Source organism: Carettochelys insculpta, chromosome 29 (genome assembly GCF_033958435.1).
Source record: "Carettochelys insculpta isolate YL-2023 chromosome 29, ASM3395843v1, whole genome shotgun sequence".
Lineage (NCBI taxonomy): Eukaryota > Metazoa > Chordata > Testudines > Carettochelyidae > Carettochelys > Carettochelys insculpta.
The window spans coordinates 4,987,194-5,007,205 of NC_134165.1; the positions used below are offsets into that span (position 1 = coordinate 4,987,194).

The following is a 20,012-nucleotide window of genomic DNA, read 5'->3' on the forward strand; positions in this document are numbered from 1 at the left end:
CAAAATTTAGCTGGGGGCAGGGTCAGCGCCAGACGCCGACGCCCCCCAGACTGGCAGGGTGCAGAGGGTGGTGCTGAGCGCAGGTGGGCGGGGCAGGCAGAGGGCCTGGGGCAGGCTCTTGTGGGTGGGGCCCGGCCCGTGGGCCGTATTCTGCTCATTCCTGCGGGAGTCGCCTGGCGAGGGCGGAGTGAGCGATGCAGCCGCCAGCGCCTGCGAAATCCGCCCCAGCTGGGAGCCCCGGCTCTGGCGGGGAACCGGCTCTTTTGGCCAGGACAACGGGGTCGATCACCACGTGTAACAGCAGCAAAGAAGAGGCACCTCTGTGTGCCTGGTGCTCCATGGACCAACACTGAGATCGGGGTCCTTGCGCCCAGAGCCAACACGATCAGGGCCCCATTGTGCTGGGTGCTGCACAGGAGACAGGACGTCGGCCTGTGACCCCAAAGGAAGAGACCAAGGGAGGAGCATTCTCCCCACTTTACAGATGGGGAAACTGAGGCACGGCAGGGGGCAGTGACTTACCCTGAGTGACCCAGTGCAGTGTGTCCATGTGATGGACAAACCCACTGGGAAGGGGCAGCGTGGGGCAGGGGGGTGGGGCTGCTTTTAATCCGCTTTCACGCAGGGATGGCCCCGGAGCTGCCACCTCCTGCTGGGGGTTATTTATTGGCTGTGGCTCTGAGTCACTGACCACAGGCCCAGCCGATGAACCAGGCGATAAGGGACCCGCGGGCTGAGTGCCTGAGGTGGCGACGTGAGAAGGGGAAGCGTGGGAGGGACCCGCCGCGCCCTCCTCTGAGGGGCGCAACAACGGGGGCGCTGCTTGGAAATTCCAGCTCCCCCAGGGAGGCTCCCTGGAGCACGAGGCAGCTGGGGAGGTAATGGCGTCCTGCACCCCTCTGGCCAGAGACCACCCCAGGGGTTCCTGCAGCCAGTCCCTGGCTGGGGGTCGAGCTAGTGCCCGGCTTGAGAGCAGACAGCCCCTCTGTCCCCTCCCCTCTGGGAACACGAGCCTGCAGCCGGCCCCGAGAGCGAGGCACTGGCTGTTTGGGCTCTTCACAACAGGGGCAGCAGGCGCAGGGCTCGCTGGCCAGGCAGGGGACAAGCCCACCCCCTTGGAGGCCTTTCTCCTGAGGTGCTCCCACGGTAGGGGCAGCGCCAGGCCTAGAACCCAGGATCCTGGTGTCCCGCTTCACTCTAATCACTGCACCCTACTCCCTCCACAAAGATAAAACCCAGGAGTCCTGGTGCTCAGTCCCTGCTCTACCCACTAGCCACGTTCCCCTCCTCCCAGAGCTGGGCAGAACCCAGGTGTCCGGCTAGGTGGAGGGCCACACTCCTGCCGTAAGATGCCAGTCAACAATGTTCTGTCACCGCCATCGGAGCCCATGAGGCCTGAGTCCCAAGGCCAGTCCAGCCCCACGCCAACCTTCGTGTCCACACGACGGCACTGCTCAGCCTCGGCCTCTAGGGGGCCCCTCTGCCCCACACCAAGGCCTGGCCTGGCGCTGGGCGCTCACCTGGTGCTCAGCCAGGGAGGGGCTGGGGCGGGGGCTTCTGAGCTCTGGAGCCCACCCAGTTCTCTCCTTCCCAGCGCTGGGAGGGGCTGTGTGCTGCCTGCCCAACGCCAGTGCACCATGCGCCAGGGAAACCCCTTTTCCCTCAGCAACGTGCCTGAGCACACCTGGCCAGCTGGGTGATCGGAAAGGTTCTGTGCCCCCTCCCCGGGCACTAAACTGCCCCCCGGCCCATGTCCTTGGAATTCCCGTGGTGCCTCAGCAATACCCTCACATACACGCCTCGCACAAGCATTGCACACGCGAGTGTCCACAAGCACACCCCCTCCAGCATGCACACAGCTGTGCAGTCGTGTGTTCACGTTGGTGCCCCAATACACAGGGCGGCACAGGCACTACACACTCAAGCACCGGCACGGAGATGGATGTCTGTGCTCCGGCACCTCAGAGGTGGGCCTGAGCACAGGCGCTGGAACTAGGGGCAGGGGGCCCTGGCTGAAGATTCCATGACACCCGGGGTTTCCAGGTGGGTTCAAGAGCTCTGAGCACCGCCCCCCAGGGAGCAAGGAGCCCCCCGGCCCCTCCCCATGGCTCAAACCTCAGCCCAGCCCAAATGGAGGGGGAAGTCATCACATCCACCTGCCTGCAAAGAGCTGCCGGGACTCTGCTCTGAGGGACGCCACTTCCTGGGGCCCTGCTACTGCCCCAGGGACTGGCCAAATGCCCCATGCAGCCCTGTCCTGCCCCCCCAGCCCCAGTGCAACCCCCTGAGTAGGGAATCAGCCCTCCTCTGCTGAGGACCCCACAGCCACAACTCCTGCCCCCCCCAGAGCACCCCCTGCTGGGACATCTGCAGCAGCCAGGAGCTCCCCCGTCCCCTGCCCCAAGTGCTTCTGTCCGGCTGTCACAGCGTCCCCTGCTGGTGCAGCCCAGCGCTGCACCACCACCACCACTCCAGCACTCTCGCCAGGGCTGGCGGCTGCAGCCCCGGAAGCGCCGGCCAGCTGGCAGTGCCAGGGGGCTGTGCCAGTCGTGGTCAGCCCCGTCAGACGGCAGGGTCCAGGCAGACGTGAGCACTGTCCCCTCCCACTGCGCTGGGAAGCTGTGAATCATGCAACAACCCCGGGGAAGAGACCCAAACTCCCCCACCTGACCCCCTTGACCCTAGATTGCCAGTGGAGCCTCTGAACTGCCCCTGCTCTCAGAGTCCAACACAGCCCCCCAGGCCTCTGGACTCCCCGCCCCCCGGGTCCAACCTGCCTCCCCTGCTCACTTGGCCTAAGCTGCCCCCGGCTCCCCGGCTGCGGCAAGGCACATGGGGTGGGAGGGGCGATGAGTCAGCTGTGGAGGGGGTGGGGGGCACAGAATAACTGCGCCTTTGTCCCTGGTCCCCCCATCCTTGGCCAGCAGCCGCCTCTTGGGGCCAAGAACATTTCCCAGGAGACAAAAGGGATGACAAAGAACTTTACTGGCCAGGGAGGGGTGTCGGGGACCTTAAAGAGACAGTGCGCAGCTAAACAGCCCCCACCCACCCCATCCTGCCCCAGGGACTCCCCTGCTGTTCAGGGGTATCTGGGCATGGGCCGTTAGGAGAGGGCTGGGGTCAGGCCCTGCGCCCTCCCCTCACTCACATGGGCTGTCGGCAGTCGGGGACACCCCCCCCGAACACCCTTGTCCCTAGTGTCCCCCGCCTCCCCGGGTGGAACCAGACCCCCCCCCCGCAGTGCTGGAGGGGCTGTGGCTGGCGCTCAGAGCCAATCATGGGACAGGCGGCCACTACCCCCCCCGCCCCCGGACGCAATGGAAAGCGCGGCCCAGCTCCAGCAGCCACAGCCCCAGGCAAAGCGCAGCCAGACCCATCTCTGCCCTCCTCCACCCAGGCCACAGGGCCGCCCCAAGGCGCTGGATCAGAGCCAGGGCAGCTGGCGGCTGGGTGGGATCCGGGCTGGCTTCAGCATGGGCACCAGCTCCGGGGCAGTGCCAAGGGGCCAGGGCTGGATTATGGGAAAGTGACCTCCTCGCACGCACACACACACGCACACGCACTGGCTGCGTCACTGTGTGCACATGCCCACCCTGCCAGAGCCGGTGGACGAGCTGAGCTCATCCAGGTCCAGCAGCATCACAGGGACTGGTTAGTCCCAGCTCAGCCGGCTGCACCTGGGCCGTGCGGGAGCTCACTAGGGGCAGGATTTGCCTTGGCACAATGCATCAAGTGAGCCCGGGGTGACTGCCCCTCCCCCATCACATGGCCCCTGGCAGGATAACTGCCTCCTACGCTGCACGCCGAAGGCCCCCCGCCCTGCACTGGGCTGCCCTGCTCTGCCCCAGGACGCAGCGCACGCTGCGAGCAAACCGGCGCTGGACAACCAGCCAACCAGAGCCACGCAGGGTTAAGTTGACAGAGTCGGGCCCCCCCCATCCCTGGCCTGGGCCCCCCAGAGGCAGCCCCCAGCTGGACTGAGTTAGGAGCCAGGGTTCGGTTCTCAGGCTGGCTCAGAGGAGCTTTGCTCTGGAATCAGCTGCCCCTGGGGTGTTCCCTCTCCTGGGCACACGCAGGGCCCTGGCAGTGGGTGCTGCTTCCCAGCTGGGGCTGCAGACACCAGCCAAGCTCCCCCACGCTGCCAGGTGTCCGCAGGGGGCACTGAGGGCCGGCAGGTCTCTCTCCGGCCAGGCCGTCTGCGCGCCTGTGAAACTCAATCCCACGTGCAGCTGGGAACTTGCACCAGCTGCCGCTGACATTCCTGCCCAGTAGCTGCTGGCTGGGACCCCCGGCAGGGCTGTCTGCAGAGGGACTCTGGCATTCCCAGCAGCTGCGGCCCCAGGGACTGCCGGCCGCTGGCAGCTCTGCAACTCTCACGCCATCAGACATGCAGGGCTGGTCCAGCCCAGCTCGGAGCCACGACTGATTCTTCCCTGCAGCCCAACCTGTACTAACTCCCCCGTCCCCATCCTCCTCTTCCACCAGCAACCGTCTGTCCAAGGAAAGAAACTCCCCACCATCCTGGGGTGGAAGTAGCTGCGTCTCGCCAGCAAACAGCCAGGTGGGAAGAGCCCCCTCCTCTGCCCCAGCCCTTCAACTGCTGGGAGACCAGGCCCCAGCCCCCCAGCTGTCTGTTCTCACACGAGCCAAACCTCATTGTAATCTGCCCCCCGCAGATCACATTTGGTAACGCCTGTGGCCTTTCTCCAGCACGTCCACGTCCTCGTCTCCTAGAGCTGGAAGGGACCTCAGGAGGTCATCAAGTCCAGCCCCCCACCCTCTTACTAGGACCAGGCACCAGCACCCATCTCTTCCCCCGAGTCTATTTGCCCCCAGCTCCCTACATGGCCCCCTCAAGGGCTGAGCTCACAACCCTGGGTTTAGCAGGCCAACACTCAAACCACTGAGTTATCCCACCCCGTTGGCCTTACATGTGCTGCTTGCCACTGGCTGCAGGACTCCAACTGAGGCCTCACCACAGCCCAGCACAGAGGGACCAGAGCTGTGTTTCTCAAGGGTGGTACAGGGAGCACCTCAGCTCATCCAGAGATCCACCAATGGCCGAGGTCCACAACCGCCCACGTAAGGAGCCCCAACAAAGTCAGTACAAACAGCGTCACACAGACGACGGGCTGTTTACAGGGCTCTGCAGAGCAGCCCCTGAACTGCAACAGTGATATTCCAAATCCAGGGCTTTTAGGAGGCTGCGGTACCAGGGGGCACGTCTGCCCTGTGCCAGGACGCGTGTGCCAGGACACGCTATGGCTGATCTGGTAAGAGAGTCCTGGCCAAATCTCTCTAGTCCGGGACCCTCTCATCCGGCAACAGCTGTAATCTGGCACGATTGAGGTTAACCCGACGGCCACTTATCCTGGGTGTGGCCCAGTTCCTGCGGTCCCATAAACTTTGTTTCCAGCCACCAGTCCTGGCTCTCAGTGTTCTGCACTGTTATTTGGCTGTAATTTACCCCTAACTGTCCTCTAAGAGCCCAGTCAGCAGTGGCAGGGTTGGTGATGCTGCTAGACAACACTGACCTGGTCTGGCAAATCCTCTGGTCCAGCACCGGCCAGGTCCCGAGGGTGCTGGATGAGAGAGGTTCAACCTGTAGTTTTTAAGTCAGGGGAAACTTGGGCTACACAAGACCAATCAGACTCCTGGGGTGTGGAAGGGCTGAGAGCTGCAGGCACCGAGGATGCTGCTATCAATTTTGCACAGGGGGAAAGCCGCAGAGTGGCAGGCTGGTGTAGGGAGTAGGCAGTGGGTGAGGACTCTGGAGATTGGCATTCAGGCCTCTGGTTCACCCACCGGTCACACCCACCGGCCGTGCCTCAGTTTCCCCATTTGTACAACAGCGACCAGGGGCTGGTTTGTGAGAGGTGCCTCGCACCCGTTGGTTTAAAAAACATCCACCCCCAGAGCCTCCCTTTGTCTAGCTCTCTAGGGTCACGGCACCGTGTGCGCCCGACACTGCACGCCCCATCTCAGTCGGGGGCTAGTGCTGCCATTGTAACGCTCCTCGTGCAAGAGAGGGAGTGAGCACTCTCAGCGTGGCAGAGGGAGGTGCAGTAGCTGGCAGTGTCACTCAGCCGGGTGGTCACCCCCAATGGTGACCTGGCCCCACTGGCTCCCCGAAGCGAGGCTGGCTATGTTGTGAAAACATCCGGGTGGTAACTAGGGGTGTTATCGGTTCCCTTTTCACAAGGACACTTATCTCCTGGCCACTTCCCCCTGCTCTGAAGGGCATGACTCAAGCGGTGTCGAAAGCCCGAGCCGTTAGGGGCTGCAGGGGGGCTGGTGGCTACGCAGGCCAGGCCTGGGTGTGGCCCCATAGCTTAGCTGAGACACAAGTGCTCAGAGCTGGGCCTGTCCCAGGGGAGCCTGGCATTGCTGCGGCCATTCCTGGCACTCATAGCTGGGTACGTGAGGTCACCCAGAACACAGGACTTGGTGCGAGGGACTCTGGTGCTAGTGCCCAGATGTGCGAGGACACCCAGGATCCAGGACTTGGTGTGAGGGACACTGTGCTAGTGCTCGGGGGTGCAAAGACACCCAGGGGCCAGGGACTGGTGTGATGGATGCTGGCTCTAGTGCCCAGGTGTGCAAAGACACCCGGGGCCAGGGAGTAATGTGAGGGATGCTGTGCTAGTGCTCAGGTGTGCAAGGACACCCAGAAATTGGTGCAAGGGACTCTGGTGCTAGTGCCCAGATGTGCAAGGACACTCAAGGGCCAGGGAGCAGTGCGAGGGATGCTGCCACTAGTGTCTACATGTGAGAAGACATCCAGAGGCCAGGGAATGGTGCAAGGGATGCTGTGCTAGTGCCTAGGTGTGGGAGGAGATCCAGAGGCCAGGGAATGGTGTGAGGGACACTGCATTAGTGCCCAGGTGTGCAACTACACCCAGAGGCCAGGGACGAGTGCAAAGGATGCTGGTGCTAGTGCCCAGGCATGCGAGGACACCCAGGGCCAGGCGAGGGACCAGACTGTGCCCAGGGCTCCAGGAAATGCCTGGCTCTGGGTCCTGCCAGGACACGCTGTCGCTTACAGCCCAGCCATCACCTTCCCAGAGCTGGCTGCAGAGCTCGACCCCTCTCCCCGCGCAGCCCTCCGGCCGCACAGCGTCACACGGTGCTGAGGGGGCCGGGCTTTCCGGAGCCACCGCTACTGCCTTTGTTAGCAGTCGCTCTGCCAGCTGGGCCCCGTCAGGAAATGCCTACACAGCTTCCTGTGCACAGGGCACCGGGGCACCTGGAAGGCAGAGCCAGGATGGCCATGGGCAGGGTGGGCACCCTGGATGCCCGGGATCCAGTCCCAACTCTGCCACTGCCTGCTGGGTGGCCTCGCACAAGTCACAGCCCTGCTCTGTGCCTCAGCTTCCCTCCCACCAGCGTTAGGCTGTGGGCTCTTTAGGGGAGGCGGATTTTTACAGGGACTCAACGCCCGGCACAAGGGGCGGGAGGGCAGGGTGGTTTTGGGCCTGGTCTGTGTGGCATCCGCCCAATAAGGCCGAGGCGCCCTGTCCTGGCAGGGCCTGGAGCCCAGGCGCTCTCACCTCAGCGCGGACACTGGGATGGGGGGCGCGGACACCGTCACCGAGGAGAACCGCCACCACCGCACACACTGGCCCCACATCTCCAGAGGCCCTGCCCGGAGCCTTGTGCGAGGCCCCGACCCCACTGCTCAGCCAGTGCCCGGAGCCTAGTGCAAACCCCCGACCCCACTGCCCAGCCAGTGCTCGGAGCCTAGTGCAAACCCCTGACCCCACTGCCCAGCCAGTGCCCGGAGCCTAGTGTGAGGCCCCGACCCCACTGCCCAGCCAGTGCCCGGAGCCTTGTGCGAGGCCCCGACCCCACTGCCCAGCCAGTGCCCGGAGCCTTGTGCGAGGCCCCGACCCCACTGCCCAGCCAGTGCCCGGAGCCTTGTGCGAGGCCCCGACCCCACTGCCCAGCCAGTGCCCAGAGCCTTGTGCGAGGCCCCGACGCTGCTGCCTAGCCAGTGCCCGGAGCCTAGTGTGAACCGCTGACCTCACTGCCCAGCCAGTGCACCGAGCACTGCGAGGCCCCGACCCCACAGCCCAGCCAGTGCCCAGAGCCTTGTGCGAGGCCCCGACGCTGCTGCCTAGCCAGTGCCCGGAGCCTAGTGTGAACCGCTGACCTCGCTGCCCAGCCACTGCACCGAGCACTGCGAGGCCCCCACCCCGCTGCCCTGCTGGCATGTGGCAATGGTGCTCGAGGGCTGGATTGTAGCTGACAGCAGGACGCAGCCTCAGGTCGGAGCTTGCCCAGCCCATGACTACACCATGGAAATTAGACAGCCCAGGGACTCAAGGAGCAGGACAGAGACAGGGGAGCCAAGCAGGCGACCTCATCACCCAGTGAGCAGAGCTGGGGATTCCCCTGCCACGGCTGGGTGCCCCGACAGACATTTCCAGCCACTCTCCAAGGAGCCTTGTCCTGCTCAGTCCCGTCTCAAGGGCAACCACCCAAGTAGCAATAAAATCATTATCCCCCTTTCACAAGTGGTAAAACTGAGGCCCGAAGGAGCAGGTGGGTCACTCAAGGGCAGGTCAGAGCTGGATCAACCACCCAGGCCTCCAACCCCAGCCCTGCCTTGCTCTACCCTGTGAGGACAGGACCTAGGAGTCTGGCTGTGCTCTCTGCACCGGGGGCTGGCGGGAGGCAAGGGGACAGGGAACAGCTGGATTCTCCGACACTGAGAGCCGCTGTGCGCCGGGGAGGGAGCGTCTGGGCCACGGGGGAATTTCAGGGTCTGTCTCTTGGTACCGTTGGCAGCCCCGGGCATTGCGTCCGACCCACGCCCTGCAGAGGGGTTGCCAAAAACTCGTCCGGACGGTCCATCTCCCCCTGTTGTGTGGATCTGTCGCTCGGCAACCGAGCAGGAAGGGTTTGTGCGCGCTGGGCCACGCCGGCTGGAAAACCGCTAAATTTGGCTGGGTGAGGAACTCAAAGCAGCCGGAGGGGGGTTACCCTCAGCAGAGGGAAGATGTGCATCCCTGGCACCCTGGCCCGTGCCCAGCTGGGCTCCCTCAGCCCCAGCACAGCTGGAGTCAGTGGGCCGGTTCCCAGTACTGGTCCATTGTGGTCACGTCCCACCTGCAGGACCTGACCCCAGGGTCACACTGCTAACCACATGAATGTAGGGAGGAGCCATTGAGACAGAGGGGCCCAGACTGAGCTTGGCTACACCAGCAGGATTCTTGCCTGACTAGCAACATCAAGGTACATTACAGGCAGCATGGGGCACCAGGATCCCTGGGTTCTAGTCCCACTGCTGGCTTGCTGGCTGGCCTCAGACTGGATGATCTTCTTGGCGTGTGGTCTAGAGAACAAGAGCTGGGAAGAACGACAGAAAGAACTGGGCTGGTTTCGTTTATAAACAGAAGACTGAGAGGCGACATGACAGCGGTTTGCAACTACCTGAAAAAATATGTTACAAGGAAGGAGAAAAAGTGGTCTCCTTGGCAAGATGCAATGGGCTTAAACTGCAGCAAGGGAGGTTTCAGTTGGACATTAGGAAAAACTTCCTAACTCTCAGGGGGGTTAAACAGGGAAATAAATTGCCCAGGGAGGTTGTGGATCCATCACTGGAGATATTTAAGAGCAGATTAGATACACCTGCATCAGGGATGCTCTTGACCAGGGATTCCCAACCTGTGGGTCACCATTTAATTTTCTAAGGGTCGCTTGCCGGGTGGCCCGAGCCGCAAGTGGCTCTTTACAGAGCCATTTGCAGCTCCTGGCTACTGCCGCTCACTCCTCTGGCGTCCAGTCCTTGCCCTGCCGCCCTGAAATGGGATTCAGTTTAATTGGTTTAAATGGCTGGCAGGAAGGTTCTGGCTGGTAAACCAAATAAATTGAGTCCCGTTTCAGTGAGGCAGGGCAGGGAACTGCCAGTGCTGCGAGCTGGGGAAGGGAGTAGGAGGGCTGAGGGGAGCCACGGACAGGAGGCAGTGGTGGCCCAGTGAAGAAGCAGCCACGGCAGTGTGCAGAGTTTATGTGAGGTAGGTGGGGTGGGGGGGAGTTTTGGGGCTGAGGGGGGGGTTTAAGCTGGGGGGGGCAGGGCAGATGCATTTTGCCAGGGGAGTACCTCCCCCCTCCCATTTTGAACTGCCTTAGGTCACAAGGGCTGTGTTTATACTTGCACTCCCCTTCCTCATGGCAGGACTATGCACCGTCTAGAGCAGCAAGTCCCAACCTTTTCGAGACGGGGTCCCATTTTGGCAATTGAGTAAGACTTGGTTGTGTCTACACTTGCATTCCTCTTTCGAAAGAGGCATAAAAATGAGGTAACTCAAAGATGCAAATGAGGTACAAATTTGGATATCTGACACCTCATTTGCATACTCATTTCAAAATAGCTTCTTTCGAAAGAAGAAAGCCAGTGTAGACGCTGCTCTTTCGAAAGTAAACCCCATCTTTGAAAGAATCCTTCTTCCCATAAAAAAAAGGAAGGATTCTTTCGAAGATGGGGTTTACTTTCGAAGGACCAGCATCTACACTGGTTTTCTTCTTTCGAAAGAAGCTATTTCGAAATAAGAATATGCAAATGAGGTGTCCGATATGCAAATTTGTACCTCATTTGCATTTTTGAGTTACCTCATTTTATGCCTCTTTTGAAAGAGGAATGCAAGTGTAGACACAACCGAGTCTTACTGAATTGCCAAAATGGGTCCCCGTCTCGAAAAGGTTGGGACCCGCTGCTCTAGACAGTGCATAGTCCTGCCATGAGGCCAGGGGACTGGACCTCATGACCTCTTGAGGTCCCTTCCAGTTCTGATTCCTATCATGCCTCAGTTTCCCCTCCTGCACCTTGTCAGTGTAGACTATGAGCTCTTTGGGGCTGTCTCCCGTAGGTACCCTGGAGAGTAGTTGTAAATGGTTCACAGTCATTCTGGAAGGGCATAACAAGTGGGGACCGGCAGGGGCCAGTTCTGTTCAATATCTTCAACAATTTGGATATTGGCATAGAGAGGACCCTTATCGACTTTGCAGATGATACCAAGCCGGGAGGGGTGGCAACTGCTTTGGAGGATAGGGTCAGAACTCAAAATGATCTGGACAAATTGGAGAACTGGTCTGAGGAAAACAGGACGGAGTTCAGTAAGGACAAATGCAAAGTGCTCCACCTAGGGAGGGACAACCAGCTTCCTACATACAGGACGAGCAGTGGACTCCCTAGCAAGGAGCTCTGTGGAAAGGGACTTAGGGGTCATAGCGGACCACATGCAAATTATGAGTCAACAGTGTGATGCTGTTGCAAAAAAAACAGCAGCACACGAATGTCGCAAGAAGTCATTCTTCTGCTCTGCTCTGCACTCATTAGGCCTCAGTTTGGAGGCCTGTGTCCAGTTCTGGGCACTGCGTTTTAGAAAAGCTGTAGAGAAACTGAAGAGGGTCCAGAGAAAAGCAACTAGAAGGAACAAAAGTCTAGAAAATATGACCCACGAGAGAAGATTAAGAGAACTGCGCTTGTTTTGTTTGGAAAACAGAAAACTGAGTGGGGACCTCACAGCAGCTTTTGTAACCCACACACATAGGCATGGGTCACTGCCCCATGCAGGGGTGCCAAGACCACTTACACAGAGAAAGAAGGGACCCTATAGCCCTAGCTAAGAGCCAGCTGGCTTCTAGCACACCCAGCCCTGAGGTGCCTGGGTCAAGCCTGCCTGCGGGTAGTTATGCTGTCAAGTACCTAAAGGAGGGTTACAAGGAGGAGAGAGAAAAGCTGTTCTCCTTGGGCTCTGAGGACAGGACAAGAACTAACAGACAAACTGCAGCACGGGAGGCTTAGGCTGGACATTAGGAAAAACTTCTTAACTGTCAGGGGCTTGGCACTGAAATCAGAGAGTGGCAGAAGCTCTGTCACTGGCCACCTTTACAAACAGGTGGGACGGATGCCTAACAGGGATGACATAGTGACAGCGAGATAGTTGTGTTCGTCTGTATTCCACCAAACCCCCAAACCATCCAGTGGCACTTTAAAGACCAACAAAAGAATTTATTAGGTGATGAGCTTCCGTGGGACAGACCCACTTCTTCAGCTCAGGAAGTGGGTCTGTCCTATGAAAGCTCATCACCTAACAAATGACCTTATTGGTCTTTAAAGTGCTTCTAGGGATGATACAGGCGGAGCTCGGTCCTGCTGTGAGGGCAGGGGATTGGGCTTGATTACCTCTCGAGGTCTCTCCAGTTCTAGCCATAGAATCGTTGAGTACAACGGGGGCCTCTAAGTTTCCGAAATTAGAATGTGAGTTGCAGAGTCACTGGTGGGAAGGCCCCAGAGTGACTGGATTTCTAGGGGAGCTGGGCTCCCACCAATAACAATGCAGCCCCCCTCCCCACCAATGCAATGAGCAAAATGCCGGTGCTGCACACGGGGGAGAGCTAGATGCCAGCTGATCCCCCTCCTCCTGGTGGCCTATTAATACTCAGGCCCCGGAAATAGAGTAGACAGCTGGAGGCAGAAAATATCGCCAGCTGGGGACAGGCTGGGAGTGGAATGGGCTCGGCACAGGAGGGGTGGGGGCAGGCGGGAGTCAGAGCTGGGGTGCTCAGGCAGAGTTGGGCCGTGCGATTTGCTTCCTGGCCGGGGTTGGTCTCCGGGAGAAGCTGCACGATGGCGTCAGAGCCGGGTGCCGACTAAGCTCAGTGGGAGGCAAAGCCTGGCTCTGGGAGTGGGGCTGGAGCACACGGGACGGGTTGGGCTCTGGGCCAGATACTCAGCTGACAGCCTGGGGGAAGCGCATTGAAGCCGATGGGCGCTGCAGGATGTGGTCCCCCTGAGTCCAAAGGAGCCAGATTGCGCCCGCTGGGACCTGGCTGGCCAGAGTGAGACCCACGTAAGGGCTTTGTCTGCGCGCTCAGCCAGTCAGCCCTGGCGTCACCTCCTCTCCCCGAGCAGCCGTTTGCTCCCCATGGATCGGGCAGCACGTCGCCCCCAACGCCTGCCCTGCGCTGGGGCCAGAGCCCCGGCAGCCTGGCTCCCAGCTCCCTCCAGCTCACACAGGTGCAGCTCCCAGCTGGCAAAGTGCCCAGGCTGCGCCCCCCAGGGGAGGTCGGGTGGGAAGCCCTGAGCCGGGCGGGTGACCAAGTGAGATCCAGGTGTCACGTCACCCCGGCGGTCCTCTGCCCCCACTTCCAGTGACAGCCCCTCACTCCCGGGCCAGCACTAACTCCCTGCAGGCCGTCGTTCCCACATTCCCAGCCACGCGCCAAGCAGCGACTTCCGCCCCCAGCCCCGCATTCCCAGCCAAGCAGATGCTGTGGTGCCCCTGTGGTGCAGCCGGGCAGCGCCCCTCCCACCCCACACAGCTTCCCCAGGAAAGTCCCCACTTCTCCAAAAGGAGGCAGGAGACTGTGTGTTTTTTCCTGCCTCTGCTGCTTCAAGCCACAGCCTTGTGTGTGGAGCCCTGGTCTAACCACTAGACCACACGGTTCTCCCCGACACAGGGGCTAGAGCCAGGAGCTGTGGCTCCCAGCCTCCCCCAGCGGTAACCACTAGGCCACTCTGCCTTCCCACAGCTGGGGCTAGGACCCAGGAGTCCGGGCTCTCGGCAGACACCAGACCCTTCTGAGAGCAGCCACTTGCACTTCTAGGAATCAACCAGACTTTCTGGGCCAAGCCCCCAGCAGATGTAAACCAACCCAGCCCTACCGAGCTCAGCGGAAAGAGGCCGTTTTACACCAGCCAGGGCTCTGGCCCCTCTGTGCTTTCCCCTGGCCTGGGTAGTACCAGGAACTGCTCTGATCTCAGCATCTCGCCGCTAGTGCATAACCCTGCAAGATACCGAGAACTTCCTCCCCTTGACCTGCATCTCACTTCTGCCCAGCTCCCACATCAGGGTTTGATGCCCCCTCCCGGGCCCAATCCACCACTTATCTGCCCCCTGAGTTGTCGGATCCACCAGTGCCAAGCTGGGGTCACACCTGCCATGCTACCACGTGGAGGTGGGATGCTGACCCTCCCCCACACACGCTCAGTCACACAGGTTCACAGCCTGGTACAAGCCAGGGGGCAGGTTCTGGGAGAAGAAGGGGAAGAGGCAAAAACCCATCATTTCCCTGGACCCATCACCATTTCCTCACAACGCGCCTCCCGCCTTTCAGTTTCACTCAGTTTCGAAATCAGACAGGCAATGTCTTCCCCGTCAAAACACCCCCACCCCGCTGCCAGGTTAACTCATCCGCCTGCCCCCACAAGAGGAGAGGCATCCTGCCTCCAGCCCCCGCAGATACAGCCAAGCCCCAGCACTGCAGGCATGGCCCTCCCCACCCTGTGATTTTATCACCAGCCTTTTCTTAAATCCCCAGCTTCTGGACTCCTGGGATGCAGAGGACTTGGGCTCTCATTAAAACAAGTTTCTAACCTGCACAGTGGCAGAGCGAAGCTCAGAAATATGACTCCCGGGGGCTACGAGACAACAAGGAACCCAACGGTGCTGTCCCCAGCTGGTTTGTTAACTTTTACAAGCATGATATTTAACCCACGCAAGATTTGCAAGGGCCTGACTCAGTGCTGCAAGGCTGGAGTTTGTATTAAGTGCATTATGGTAGAGCCTTGCCTGTGAGCGAGTCCTCATTGTGTCAGGCGCTGGACAGACACGTACCAGGAATGTGGCCCCTGTCAAAAAGCAGACAGTCCAAGGAGGAATCTGGCGATAGCGAGGACAGCTGGGATCCGTGTCCCAGCAGCTTAATTTCCACTCATGGCCACAGCTCAGGATACTGCATGAGACCAGATGCATTTGCTACGTCAGTTCTCTAGTGACAGCCACGCCAAGCAAGTGCCAATGACGAGAGACGCAGGGATGTGACCTCTGCCACCAACTCTGCCAGCGTGCTGGCAGCACTTTGGCCCTGGCCAGCCCCAAAGCTGGGCCCTCGCAGCACCGCCTGCTGAGAAAGCAGCTGCCACCATTTTGCCCGTGGGGAAACTGAGGCACAGTTTCAAGGCAAATGGCAGCTGGGAACAGAACCCAGGCATCCTGGCTCCCAACCCACTACTTGGCTCTTTGCTTCACATTCTCTTCCTTCCCCCACCCCACTTTGATGAAACCAGGAAATTAAATGCAAAATTCAAAGCCACCACTCAAACAAACGGGTGGGGGGGGGGACCCAGTCCTGCCACCAGGCTCACAAAACACAGCCTGTATAGAGGACTCCCACCCCCAGGACTCCATTGGACCCAGCCTGGCATGTACAGACCTTGGCATTGCCAGCCAATGGCCCACTGCCAGCTTGGCCCCTGAAGCACTCAGGCACCTGTGCCACCCAGGTGCAGCTGGCTGGGCTACGGCACAGCCGTCTAAGGAGGCACCTACAGGAGCCCATCGAGCCTGCAGAGAACACCAGTGAGCATGCAGTGTAGGATCCAGCTGGGAACCCACGGGCCAAACATGGGCCCCTAAAACCTGGTACCTAAATCCACATCAAAGATCCTACAACAGCTGGCCCAGGTCCTGGGAATCACAGTAGCAACCATCAGTCCTGACCAAGACTGGGGCCTTATTGTGCAAGGTGCTGCACAGAACCCCCCCCTTGGACTGGGATCTGGGCCCCGGTCATGCGAAGGGGGTGCCCAGACCCCAACCAAGATTAGGGGCCCTATTGCAGCAGGCATGGCATCAACCCACAACGAGAGACAGCCCCCACCCCAGAGAGGGCCTAGTCTTAAGAGACTAAAGGCAGATGGGGAAACTGAGGCACAGCATGGGGGTCAGGGAGGGGGCTAGTCCGACTGTGCTGCCCACCCCCCACTGACTAGACAGCGCTGCCTGCCTGTGAATCACAGCCCCTTCGTAAGTCCCGCTTCTCTGGAAAGGTGGGTGGGCACCGTCTCAGGGGAACGCTGGCATCCCCGCCTCCCCCAGAGGGAAGCTGAGCTGCTCCACTCGATTCATCACTTGGCACAATGGAGAGAAATATTTCATAGGGCCCCTCCTCCGCTTGCCAGGAACACAGGATGGGGCACTGAGCACCCAACAGGATCCAGTCCTTCGGGCATCCACATCACTTGACCCACCCCTCCCCCACGGTGCACTAGAACCCAGATATCTTGACCCCACTCCCCGCCCCACAGTGTTCACCACCCTCGCCACGAAACCCCACTGCCCTCCCAGACGGCAGAATGAAACCCAGGAGCTCTGGCTCCCAACCTCCCCTGCTCTTTCCATTAGGCACCACTCCTCTCCCAGGCCTGGGATAGAACCCTGGAGTCCTGGGCCCCAGACCTCACTCCTAGAGCTTCTAGGCCCTGTTCCCTTCAACCTACTGGGGAGAACCCAGGAGTCCCGAGTCTGCAGCGTGCTCCGGACGCATCTGAAGCCAGGCACATGCCCGGGTAGGGAAAGCCCCAAAGAGAAGGGCACTGACCTACAATCCACCCACACCCCCTCCCACCTGGCCGCCTCTGAGCCCTGGGACACCAGGCCCCCAGATCCTGCCGCTGCAGCGCTCTGCACCCAGCTGGATGCCTCCCAGACTCCAGCACCACCAAAGCCCAAAGGGGATTCAACTGGTGAGGCATCAGCTGCAGGTGGGCATGGGGAAGATGACCCTGGAATTTCCCCCACCCCAAGAACAGACCAGCCCAAGCCAGGCTGAAGCTGAGGGAGTGCAGGGCTGGGAGGGAGGATAACTGACTGAGCCCAGGAGGACCAGGGACTGCAGCAGCTGGGAAGGGGGCACCTCTCCACTTGGGGTGCACAGACACTGCAGGCAAGGAGCAGACCTGGCACTGTCGCCCGTGGGGGCCGGATCAGGCCCAGTGAGCGGTAGAGCCAGGACACAGGCAGGCGACTGCATCCAGCCCTCTGCACCGTCGCTTCCCACCCAGGACTCAGCCCTGGGTTTGGAGGGGCAGCAACACCCCCTACTCCAACAGACCCTCAGATCCACCGAGTCCCCTCAGGTGGATGCAAGGCCTGGTCACCCCACCAGGCTTTTCATACCCGGCCCCCTGCCCCTCCCTCCCTGGGGCAAAGTCCAGCCAGCCCCCTGCAAAACCAACCTACAAACCCTGCTTCTGCGGCCCGAGGGAGCAGGGTGTAGTGGTTAGAGCCATGGGGGGTGGGCATCAGGGTCCTGGAAGTGGGGGGGGGGTCTGGTGGGTTAGAGCCGTGGGGGGCAGGGCAGCTCTGGGAGGCAGCCTGGTCACCCCAGAAGGGTCCCCCAAAGGCTTTCAATGCTGATCCCAGCACGGGGCGGGGGGCAGTCTGGGGGTTATGTCGTGGGGGAGGGGCCCGGACTCCTGGGTTCAGGCCCCGGAACCAGCCGCTCTGTCCAGGAAGGACCCCGGGGGCGACCACGGCTCAGAGACCAGCCGGGCACACAGCACGCGGGACCCTCCGGCAGATCCCCGCCCCCTCCCCACCGCCAGAGCCCAGGGGCCCGATCCCATTCCCACCGGCGCGGGATCCGGGAGTCGCCCCCTCCCGGGCGCTGGCTCCCACCGGGGCGCGGGCTGAGACGGCTCCGGCCCCGGCTGGAAATGGGCCTCGCTCTCCGGAGCCCCTGCAGCGAACACGCCCCCGGGGGCGGCGGCGCCCCGCAGGCAGGGCCGGCGGGATCGGGCCCAGCTCTCCCGGACCGGACCGGACCGGACGGGACGGGACCGGGGCTCACCTAGGCTCAGCAGGCGGCGAGCGGGGTCCATGCCGGAGCGGCAGCCGGGGCGCAGCGCCCCCCGCGCGGGGCCGGCCGGCTATATGGGGGGCGGGGCCCCGCCCAGGAAGGCTGGAGCGTCGGGGGGGGGGGGCGGGGGCAGGACTCCCCTTGTCTAGACAGGGCGGGAGAGCCGAGCCGAGCCGAGCCGAGCCGCGGGGGCTGGGAAGGGGAGGGGCCGTGTGGGGAGCTGGGGGGCGGAAGGGGGCAGCTTGGGGCGGGCGGCGATGTTTGAACCAGGGGCTCCCACCACGGGCGGAACCCGCCTGGGCCGAGCCCCGCTCCCGGTGGGGGTGGGGGTGGGGGGCCGCTGCGGATCCCATTTAAACAGCTGCCCCCCCCCCCCAGGCAGCCGTAGGCCACAGTCGGGGAGCCCCGGGCTGGGAAACACTTGAAGGGGGAGGGGGTGGCTGGGAGGGTGGGGTGAGCGGATGCGGGGTGTAACCTATAGGGATGGCTGGGAGGGTGGGGTGAGTGGATGGGGGCGTAGCCTGTAGGGGGTGGCTGGGAGCCTGGGGGGTGTATACAGTATGGGGGTGTCTGTATTTGAGACCAACATGCCAGGCTCCGAGCCCCTGTGACGCTCCAGCCGACTCTGCTCCAAACTCCCCGGGCCTGGTGGACTCTCCTTCCGACCAGACACCCCTCCCGCCAGCCCCACCCCCGAGACGGCCCCAGGCAGGGCCCAGTGGGCCTCTGTGCCTCCCCCTCGCACCCCTACCAGCTTGGCCTGCTGCCCCCTGTGCCTCCCGGCATGCAGCCCCAGTGCCGTGCAGAGCCCAGATTAGCAGAGTCGGGGCAGCTGGGGGCTGCCTCCCCCTCGCAGCACAACAGCTGAAGAGCTGGGCACATTCCAGCCGCCCGCCACGGCCCAGGCGCAGCCCCCAGTGTGAAGGGACCTGGGGCAGAACCGTGCCTGGCAGGGACCTCACAGTCTGCGCTCCCCCCGAGCATTACCTGTACATCCCTGCAGCCGTGCGCTGTGAGCCCAGGGAACCCCCTGCTGCAGGAGAGTGGGGAAGAGACGACCTCCCGGGGGTTGGAAAAGGCTGCGCTACGGCTACGGGGTGTGGTGATGTGGGCTGCGTGAGGATTTTATTCCCCTGGTTCCGTTGCATGTGTTTCCGAGTGCCCTGTAGTAACCCGAGGTGGGTGCCTCAGTTTCCCTAGGCACAGCATCAGTGCAGAGTGGGGAGGGGTGTTTCGGCCTCACACTCGGACCATGGCCCTCCAGGTGCTTTGTAACCCAGGCAAGCAGGTGGCACCTTTCTTCCCCCAGAAAGGACAAAGGCTGGAGGAGGGTCCTGGCTGGTTTGAACTGGAAGGGGACTGTGGAGGGGGCAATCTAGTCTGGTCCGGCTGGAGAGGGAGGAAGGGGGCCAGGGCCCCAGCTTGGGGACCCCCATGGGCTCCCCCCTCCCCAAGATGGATGGTACCGACAGCTTCTGTTTCTGTGCTGACACGTCTAATCGATGCGGCGTGCCTGTCGCCTGATACGCCTTCGTTCTCCCTGCCAAGTGAGGGCCACGTCCGACTGCGGATGGGGGTGCGGGGCCTGGGACACCCCACTCTGTGACGCGGGGCAGTGGCAGGCTCTTCCTGAGGAGAGGGAGGTAGTAAAGGAGCTAGAACCCAGGAGTCCTGATGCCACAGTCCCTTGCTTTAACCACTAGACTCCACTTCCCTCCTCATGCTCAGACACAAGCCCAGCAGTCCTGCCCCCCCAGAGTGCTCCCACCCCACAGCCGGCAGGGTCATGCCCTTTGGGATGTGGGAGTGGGGCAGGTCATGCTGCTGAGGCACAGTGGCTGGAGCCCAGGGCACGGTGACATGGTGGGGATTCCCTGGCACCAGAGACCTCATGGAAACAGTGCACGGCAGAAACAGGAAACCCCGGGTGAGAGCACCTGGGAGGATGTGGGGGAAGTGCATCTGTGGGGCAACAGGCTGAGGTAGCAGGGGCTGTGGGCCAGGGCTGAGGGGCACTGGCAGAGTTGGGGGCCAGAGCTGGGATAGCTGGGGCTGTGGGGCAGGGCTGAGGAGCACTGAAGGAGTTGGGGGGCAGGGCTGTGATAGCTGTGGGCTGTGGGTCAGGACTGAGGGGCACTGGCAGAGTTGGGGGGCAGAGCTGGGATAGCTGTGGGCTGTGGGTCAGGACTGAGGGGCACTGGCAGAGTTGAGGGGCAGAGCTGGGATAGCTGGGGCTGTGGGGCAGGACTGAGGGGCACTGGCAGAGTTGAGGGGTAGAGCTGGGATAGCTGGGGCTGTGGGTCACAGTCCCCCTCCCTAAAATACTCTAGTGCTGGGCAGCTCCGCCACAACACCCCTCACCT

General features: G+C 61.7%; 1 protein-coding gene across 4 annotated transcripts in view; it reads right to left on the bottom strand.

Moving 5' to 3' along the window:
- ADGRE5 (adhesion G protein-coupled receptor E5) overlaps positions 1-17,737 on the bottom strand; it is a 40,473-nt gene extending 22,736 nt beyond the window's left edge. For 3 of the 4 annotated variants that reach the window (XR_012642828.1, XM_074980323.1, XM_074980321.1), the window contains exon 1: positions 17,641-17,737. Coding sequence is in view for 3 of the 4 variants with exons in the window: in XM_074980323.1 (XP_074836424.1) it covers positions 17,641-17,671 (31 nt within the window). In the remaining variant the exon portion in view is untranslated. Of the gene's footprint in view, positions 1-318; positions 384-17,640 lie in introns of those variants that run through there. The other variant, XM_074980322.1, reaches the window with a different exon arrangement.
- Positions 17,738-20,012: the final 2,275 nt, after the last annotated feature.